We start from the raw sequence: 10,068 nt of genomic DNA on the forward strand, positions 1-10,068 counted from the left end.
ACCGTCTTCCTCCTTTTTGTCTTCTCCACAACCACCATTCTATTCCACCTATAGTGCTATGTCCATGGCTCACACTCATGTATTGCGTGAAAGTTGAATTTTTTTGAAAATACTAAAGTATGAAACAATTGCTTGGCTAAAACCGGGGTTGTGCATGATTTGAATATTTTGTGTGACAAAGACGGAGCATAGCCAAACTATATGATTTTGTAGGGATGAACTTTCTTTGGCCATGTTATTTTGAGAAGACATGATTACTTTGTTAGTATGCTTGAATTATTATTATTTTTATGTCAATATTAAAATTTTGTCTTGAATCTTTCGGATCTGAACATTCATGCCACAATAAAGAAAATTACATTGATAAATATGTTAGGTAGCATTCCACATCAAAAATTCTATTTTTATCATTTACCTACTCGCGGACGAGCAGGAATTAAGCTTGCGGATGCTTGATACGTCTCCAACGTATCTATAATTTTTTATTGTTCCATGCTATTATATTATCTGTTTTGGATGTTTAATGGGCTTTAATATGCTCTTTTATATCATTTTTTGGACTAACCTATTAAACGAAGGCCTAGTGCCAGTTTCTGTTTTTTGCCTATTTCAGTGTTTTGCGGAAAAGGAATATCAAACGGAATCCAAACGGAATGAAACCTTCGCGATGATCTTTCATGGAACAAATGCAATCCAGAAGACTTGGAGTTGAAGTCTGGAACTCCGCGAGGCGGCCACGAGGCAGGAGGGCGCGCCCAGGGGGTAGGCACGCCCCCAGCCTCGTGGGCCCCACGAAGCTCCACCGACATACTTCTTTCGCCTATATATACTCTTATACCCTAAAAACATCAAGGGGAGCCACAAAACCACTTTTCCACCGCCGTAACCTTCTGTACCAGTGAGATCCCATCTTGGGGCCTCTTCCGGTGCTCTGCCGAAGGGGGAATCGATCACGGGGGGCTTCTACATCAACACCATAGCCTCTCCGATGAAGCATGAGTAGTTTACCATAGACCTTCAGGTCAATGGTTATTAGCTAGATGGCTTCTTCTCTCTCTTTGATTCTCAATACAAAGTTCTCCACGATGTTCTTGGAGATCTATTCGATGTAATACTCTTTTGCGGCGTGTTTGCCGAGATCCGATGAATTGTGGATTTATGATCAAGTTTATCTATGAATATTATTTGGTTCTTCTCTGAATTCTTATATGCATGCTTTGATATCTTTGCAAGTCTCTTCGAATTATCAGTTTAGTTTGGCCTACTAGATTGATCTTTCTTGCAATGGGAGAAGTGCTTAGCTTTGGGTTCAATCTTGCGGTGTCCTTTCCTAGTGACAGTAGGGGCAGCAAGGCATATATTGTATTGTTTCCATCGAGGATAAAAAGATGGGGTTTATATCATATTGCTTGAGTTTATCCCTCTACATCATGTCATCTTGCTTAATGCGTTACTTTGTTCTTATGAACTTAATACTCTAGATGCATGATGGATAGCGGTCGATGTGTGGAGTAATAGTAGTAGATGCAGAATCGTTTCGGTCTACTTGACACGGACGTGCTGCCTATATTCATGATCATTTCCTAGATATTCTCATAACTATGCGCTTTTCTATCAATTGCTCGGCAGTAATTTGTTCACCCACCGTAATACATGCTATCTTGAGAGAAGCCACTAGTGAAACCTATGCCCCCTGGTCTATTTTCCATCATATTATCTTCTATTTTACATAATATAAGTTTCCGATCTACAATTCTAGTTTCCTATTTGTTTTATGTTGCAATCTTTACTTTCCAATCTATACAACAAAAATACCAAAAATATTTACTTTACTATCTCTATTAGATCTCACTTTTGCGAGTGACTGTGAAGGGATTGACAACCCCTTTATCGCATTGGTTGCAAGGTTCTTGATTGTTTGTGAAGGTACTAGGTGACTTGCGTGTTATCTCCTACTGGATTGATACCTTGGTTCTCAAAAACTAAGGGAAATACTTACGCTACTTTGCTGCATCACCCTTTCCCTCTTCAAGGGAAAACCAACGCATGCTCAAGAGGTAGCAGGCAGCCGATCATCCCCTATCGAATCACCTCCAATTGTTGGTGACTCAGGAATCAATTCATACTCCATTACTGGAGTAGTTGTAACCAAGGAAAAAATAGCGCTTACAGCAAAATAGCGGTAGCCTCAGAATACGCTATTAGCGTGCTATATCGTGTTATAGCATGCTATTAGTGAGACGTTGTACACTAATTTATTTAGCGAGACAATTCTCAATACGCTATTGCATGCTATTAGCAACGTTATAGCGTGCTATTTTTTCAGTGGTTGTAATGGGCCATTAGTGGCAAATAAATGGGGTGCACTCACTAGCGGCCCATAATTGGAGGTCAGTTACAATATGGATTTATCATATCTATATAATCTACATTGTCCAGCTTCTCCTTACACAAATCCTTTGGTGGACCGGCATGGCTGACACTCAGATCGATAATTAGTCTCCCCACTCCTGGCCTTCCACAAGTGTGCCCTCGTTCGTACCTCAACTCTCTCTCAAATTCGGCATGGATTTTCCAATTGATGTTATTCTTTGTGCTCTCAAATGAATGCAGGTTTCATTGTGTTCCACGGGGTTCACTGGATTGGCTCATTCTTCTACGTAAGTAAGTTGCAACATGAGGCACTGCTTTGACCTTCAATCATTTCTTGCCTGACTATATTATTCATGAATTCCACCATCTTTGCAACCCAAGGTGGTAATGGTTAAATTGTTTGTTGTGGTCTAATATTCTTTTGTGCTTCTCTATTGCAGATAAAGCAGATGTACTCAAACTTATAATTTTGATTCTGCTTCTACAACAATTATGATATATACACAGAGTGTGTTTCATAATTAGTATGAACGTGTGTGTTTTATGCAAACATAATTCGAAATGAATGCATGGGCCATTGTAGGATGAATTTGAGCCCGGTACTGCTTTGTTTGCTGCTTCTACCGGGTAGTATTCTTCCTTACAACATATTTCATGGAACTCCAATGGCTAATGGACAAGTTATTATCTATGCACTGTTATGCCTCATGTTAATTATCTTGCAACGTCATTTCATATGTTTGGTATTCTGGAGCAATTGCTCTAGGTGGAACTGGCTACTCTAAGTCACCACTCCATTCTTGATTCCAATCATGTATGTGATAATCTCCATGACATCGAAAGATTGGATTGAAAACAATTGTTCTACTGATGTATCATGCTTTTGAGCCAACTCCTACCCTATGTTTTCACGGGTTCCACCTGCTGTCGTCGGATGCGCAAGGAACAAATGGCATGCAGCAATGTCCATCTGCAGTAGCTCAATGAACGTGACAGGATCCAATTGATATACTCAAACCACCAAGATGACCGGTTAATTTGGGAGCTGGCCAATCATGTGTAGCAACCCTTAAGATAACTACTGCTATATTATTACTGAAGTCTGCAGTCGGGTGACTTCCAAAAAATGCGACGTTGCACTCCTATAATCTAGTGTCTTCCTCTCTACTTATATGGGTAACATATGCGAACATGTTTAATTGTTGGTCTAAAAAAGTTTCAGGTTATTATAACTGCTACTTCATCATATGATAAAAATGGCATTTGCTAGGATTTGATCAATGCTATTGTATATTGGGATTTTCATGTTAAGTTTTGGGATGCTACTATCAAGTTATGCATTTTGTGCCTGTAGTAGTACAATCTCCTCGAATATCAGCTTGTGGTGTTCCCCTACTGGTAACTTTATTGCTACAAGCTATCTCTGCATCAAAGATTGTTCCCCCTCACTTGGATGCCAACAAATCATGTTATCATCTTCAAATATATACAAACAAAGTAGTTTAAGTGCAAAACACTTGAATTTTATAGATTAGTATTATATATCCATAAAAGGTTCAAGGTTTTTACGTGAGTTAGTTTTTCTGTACAAAAGTTGGATCTCGGGCTGTCAACATTGTCCAATTTCATGCTTATATAAAATATATATTCTTATAGAATAATTTTCTTATAGGATAATTATCTTATAGCTTAGATTTCAGGCTTTCGATATTGTTCAATTTTATGCATAAATTCATGTGCTAGATGAAATTTTAGTCGAACGACGCCTTTGATGCCATCAACAATTCTAGCCAGCGATCACTTGCATTGCTCCTGAAGCGTACCAATTATTACGTCATGCTAGCTATATCACCTTGATGTTTCATTGTTCATGAAAGGAACCAATTTAATCTTCATGTTTTGCCCTCAGGCCGGGCAATTTTTCTAAATACCAACCATTTTATTGTAAAAATGTACGGGTGCAGCAACGCGTGTTATCAATGATCTAGTTATATTATCAACCTTGGGTGTTTTATATGCATTAATATGCTATTTTATATCATTTTGGGACTAACCTATTAACCTAGTGCCTAGTGCCAGTTTATGTTTTTCCCTTGTTTTTGGCTTTCGCAAAAAAAGAATATCAAACGGAATAAAACTTTACAATGATTTTTCTTGGACCAGCAGACACCTACGAGACTTGGAGTGGGGGCCAAGGGACCCACGAGGAAACAACAAGCCGTAGGGGCGCGCCCCTTGGGCTTGTGGCCCCCTCGGGGGTCCCCTGCATCGCCTCTTTTGCTTATAAATTCCCAAATATTCCAGAAACCCTAGTGGAGTCACCAGAAATACTTTTCCACCGTCGTACGTCTTTGTTCCCGTGAGATCCAATCTTGGGGCCTTTTCCGGTACTCCGTCAGAGGGGGATTCGATCACGGAGGGCTTCTACATCAACCTTGCTAACCTTCCGATGATGTGTGAGTAGTTTACTATAGACCTATGGGTCCATAGCTAGTAGCTAGATGGCTTCTTCTCTCTCTTTGATCTTCAATACAATGTTCTCCTTGATGTTCTTGGAGATCTATTCAATGTAATCTTCTTTTGCGGTGTGTTTGTTGATATCCAATGAATTGGGGATTTATTATCAAATTATCTATGAATATTATTTGAGTCTTCTCTGAACTCTTTTATGCATGATTAAGATAGCTTTGTATTTCTTTCCGATCTATCGATTTGGTTTGGCCAAATAGATTGGGTTTTCTTGCAATGAGACAGGTGCTTAGTGATGGGTTCAATCTTGCGGTGTCCTCACCCAGTGATAGAAGGGGTAGCGAGGCACATATTGTATTATTGCCATTAAGGATGAAAAGACGGATTTTATATCATATTGCTTGAGTTTATCCCTCTACATCATGTCATCTTGCTTAAGGCATTACTATGTTCTTATGAACTTAATACTCTAGATGTATGCTGGATAGCGGTCGATGTGTGGAGTAGTAGTAGTAGATGCAGGCAGGAATCAGTCTACTTGTCACGGACATGATGCCTATATTCATGATTATTGCCTTGGATGTCGTCATAACTATGCACTTTTCTAGCAATTGCTCAACAGTAATTTGTTCACCCACCGTATGCTTTCTTCGAGAGAGAAGCCTTTAGTGAAACCGATGGCCCCTGGGTCTACTTTCCATCATATATTTTCAGATCTATAAAACCAAAAACCCAAAAATACCTTGCTGCAATTATTTTGTGTTCACTTTATTTTTCCTTTTACTTTTAGTTTAAATCTATCTCTATTAGATCTCACTCTTGCAAGTAACCGTGAAGGGATTGACAACCCCTTTTTCGTGTTGTGTGCAAGTGTTTGTTAGTTTGTGCAGGTGCATATATTGGAGACTTGCTTGTGCCTCCTACTGGATTGATACCTTGGTTCTTAACCGAGGGAAATACTTATCTACTACTTTGTTGCATCACCCTATCCTCTTAAAGGGAAAAATCAACGCAAGCTCAAGAAGTAGCAAGAAGGATTTCTGGCACCGTTGCCGGGGAGGTTCTACATCAAGCCTACCAAGTACTTGTCATAAATCTAATCTCTTGCACTCGCATTATTTGCCATTTGCCTCCCGTTTTCATCTCCCCCACTTCTAAAATGTTTTGAGAAAAACACAAAAATATTTGCCTTTTTATTCGCCCTTTCTTCGTTCGTCTTTTTGTTTGCTTGTGTGCTAGATCGCTTGCTTTGTCACAATGACCCAAGAGAATACTAAGTTGTGTGACTTTTCCAACACTAATAATAGTGATTTTATTAGTACTCCGATTGCTCCCACCACTAGTGCGGAATCTTATGAAATCAATGCCGCTTTATTGAATCTTGTTATGAAAGAACAATTTTTTGGTAGTCCTAATGAAGATGGTGCATCCCATCTAATTTTTTTGTTGCATTGTGTGATATGCAAAATAAAAATATGTGGATAATGGTATCATTAAATTGAAGCTTTTTTCTGTTCTCATTACGAGATCGTGCTAAAACTTGGTTTTCATCTTTGCCTAAAAATAGTATTGATTGATGGAATAAGTGTAAATATGCCTTTATTTCCATGTATTTTCCTCCCACTAAGATCATCTCCCTTAGGAACGATATAATGAATTTTGAGCAACTAGATCATGAGCATGTTGCACAATCATGGGAAAGGATGAAACTAATGATAAGAAATTTCCCTACTCATGGTTTAAGTTTATGGATGATCATACAAAAAATTTATGCCGGATTGAATTTTGCATCTAGAAATCTTTTAGATACCGCCGCGGGAGGTACTTTCATGGAAATCGAATTAGGATAAGATACTAAACTCCTAGATAATATTATGGAAAATTACTCTCAATGGCATACCGAAAGATCATGTACTAGTAAGAAAAAGTGCATGCAATTGAAGAAATAAATGTTTTGAGTGCATAGATGGATGATCTTATGAAATTAATTGCTAGCAAAGGTGCTCCTATAGACCCTAATGATATGCCTTTGTCTACTTTGCCTGAGAATAATAATGAATCTATGGATGTGAATTTTGTTGGTAGGAACAATTTGGTAATAACGCGTATAGAGGTAATTTCAACCCTAGGCCGTTTCCTAGTAATTCCTCTAATAATTATGGTAATTCTACAACAATTTTTATGGAAATTATAATAAGATGCCCTCTGATCTTGAGAATAATATTAAATATTTTATAATCTCCCAAAAGAGTTTCAATGCTATGGTAGAAGAAAAATTGCTTAATATTAATGATTTGGCTAGAAACGTTGATAGAATTTCTCATGAGATTGATTCTTTAAAAATTAGATCTATGCCACCAAAGCATGATATTAATGATTCTCTGAAAGTTATGCAAATTTCTATTAATGAGAGTAGAGAGAGCGGCTAGGTTGCTTGCTAAAAAAGAATTGTTAGAAAAAACATGTTCTTCTAGTTTTTGCGGGAACAATGATGAAGATCTTAAGATGCTTGGCTTGACTCCTATTTAATCTTTGTTTGCTAATATAGATCTTGAAAAATAAGGGACTGGTGATGATTCAACTTTAGATAAAAGGCGTCCCGATAATTTGGAGAATAAAGATCTTAACGAAAAAAGTGATAAAAGTGGGATTGGACAGGTCAAAACTTTAGCAAGCAATGAACCCACTATTTTGGATCTCAAGGATTTTAATTATGACTAGCACACATGCCCGTGCGTTGCAACGGAAGAAAAAAAATTTCAAATGCCCCCAATGAACATCAAAACATGTTCAAGACCCCACATATCCACGTCTGTTCTTTGAAAGTGGGAACATGAGTGAAACTGGGTGGATAGGGGATAGAAGATCGACAAGTAGAAAAACATTCCTCGTTTTACTATCATTCCTAACAAAACGAGCTATAGATAAAATTGTACAGTATTCTAAATAAGTGTATAGCTACAAAGAAAATGATCATATATAGTAGAATGCGTACATTATCTAGCCAACCATTTTGTAATGATATGTTCACAAACTTAGTTGTATTATTACTGGCTCGTGTATCATTCTCTCCCATAGAAATCATACAACAAAAGCTTCAGAACGCAAATGACCAACATACTTTGAATCAGTTCTCATACACACACTCTATAATATAAATTCAGACCATATACTTTCAGCTTCTACGACAAAGAAATTGAAGCAAGGAATGCTGCGTTGGTCAGTTCGTCCATGAGAAAATGCAGTTGAAGGCCTCCATCCTAAAAGCCGAGACCAGAACCGTCATCTTGTCGTGGTCGCTGTGTAACCGGAAGAAGGAGCTCACGCTGAGCAACCACAAGTTGGTGGCTGCCACGTTATCTTCGGCAGATCGTTGGCTGAGGTCGAGAGCCTTGACAGTGTCTGAGCAGAGGGCGAGCGCGTGCGCAGCATATGTATGCAGACTCCTCAGCAAAATTGGAAAAAAAACTCAACTTTGTCAGCCCGGCGAAAGGGCCAGGTTAGTTCAAAATGTGCCACTTGCTGGTGTAAAAACATGGAGCAATGACGCATGTATGCTCAGGAAGCTATCTATAACATTGTAATGGGATTAAAATTAGCTAGCTAGTATCATATTTCTGCAAACTTGTCATCTTAATTATGCAAAAACAAAAATCTGAAGCTAGCTGAGCATAAATGGTTTGGTGCCCCTTGGGTTGTTTTCTTGTCCTAACATAACATGGAGGAGGTACCAAGGGTTCAACATTGAGCTTTGATTTACCTCCATTATCCCTGAGATACTGGTGTTTGTGATGAACTAAATAGACAATTTGTTGTGTTGGGATGATTCATGATGGATTGATAAGATGAGCTTCACAACAACTACCATCATGCATGAGCATGGGTAAAATCCAAAATTTCCCAAAGCAGCCATGTTTTTATGTGTATTCTGTTGCTTATTTCCCTCTGAAAATTGACAAAACATCCACACTTCTAGTCTTATATCCCTATGAAAATCTATTAAACATACACAAATCTGCTTTTGGAGTAAGAAATTATAACCCATAAATAAGAAAATTTTAACTTAATTAGTTTTACCAATCTACATAACAAAATTTGATTTATCCACTACTGATTAACTGTAACAAGACAGAAAATCAAGTCGCACACTCACACCTCAAATCTTGAGGCATGCGCAGTCTGTTGAAGCCTCAAACAGAGAACCATATCATGTGACTTTCCAACAAATAATTAGGACTACATTTGCCTGTTTGATCCTTACCAGTTTATTAGTTACGTATCTATCAATTCCATGATCTTCCACAATGCTTCCAACCGCTTCATAACTCCTGTCGGTCCCTCGAGGTGGAAATTTTCACGCTGAGATGCAACAGAATTAATATCATGCATTAAGTCATGCAAAAATACCAACCTAACATATGCCAGTATAGTTTGACATAGATACAAATTACCATCCTTCTCAGTAGCATCTCAAAACACCAAAAGGCATCTACATCATCCTCATATAGAACAACAAAAGGGGAAACCAGATCGCTCATACCTACAATCAATTTGTACCATTTAGGCAGTTTAAATAATGAAAGCAAAATGATGCAATACTCCATTGAAATGCAAACCTTGACAGTATCTAGGGGAGGGATCAACCCATGCATAAAATGGAAATATATCTGACATACCTTCATGGAAGCCGCCGCTTGAACCCCACGGAGCCGCTCGTCGCCAGCCCCTCCAGAATCGCCAGATCCAGCCGCCTCCACTCCATTCTCGGTGTCGGGCCTCGAGAGCTCCTCCCCTCGTCCTCCTACATCGACCCGAGCCACCATGGACGGCCGCTGCGTCCGCGTTGACTGCGGGCGAACGCGCGCGTCTGACGCATATGGACCTGCCTCCGTGCCTCCGCTCATGCTCCTCCTCTCGTCCGCCATGTGCTCGCCGCCGTCGTCCTGCTCCCGATCGAATAGGGAGCGCCGCCGCTCGATCTGCAACGCAAAAAGAATATCGAACCGTTTTTTCTTAACTCAAATATAGTTCACACGGGTTAATTTATTGTTTCATGTGCACATATTGATCAATTTTTTTTTTGCGAATACGCAAAGATTGCGTATCATTGCATTGATAGGAGGGGGTTGAAAGTACATAGAGACATGCCGACAATGGCCACGCGTACACAGGTCGGCGCGGGCACAAGTGGCCGGAGCAGCTAGGAGAGGGGCTGCTCAACCCTCA

The 10,068-nt window shown here is 39.2% G+C and overlaps 1 protein-coding gene across 1 annotated transcript; it reads right to left on the bottom strand.

Annotated features, from left to right (window-relative positions):
• Nucleotides 1-9,114: 9,114 nt before the first annotated feature.
• LOC119325527 lies at nt 9,115-9,767 on the bottom strand. The gene is made up of 3 exons (XM_037599260.1): nt 9,522-9,767; nt 9,294-9,395; nt 9,115-9,201 (listed from the first exon to the last, which is right to left on the bottom strand). The coding sequence occupies exons 1-3, from the start codon at nt 9,765-9,767 to the stop codon at nt 9,115-9,117; spliced, it is 435 nt and encodes a 144-aa protein (XP_037455157.1).
• Between the last annotated feature and the right edge of the window lie 301 nt (nt 9,768-10,068).

This window comes from Triticum dicoccoides, chromosome 6B (assembly GCF_002162155.2).
Source record: "Triticum dicoccoides isolate Atlit2015 ecotype Zavitan chromosome 6B, WEW_v2.0, whole genome shotgun sequence".
Lineage (NCBI taxonomy): Eukaryota > Viridiplantae > Streptophyta > Magnoliopsida > Poales > Poaceae > Triticum > Triticum dicoccoides.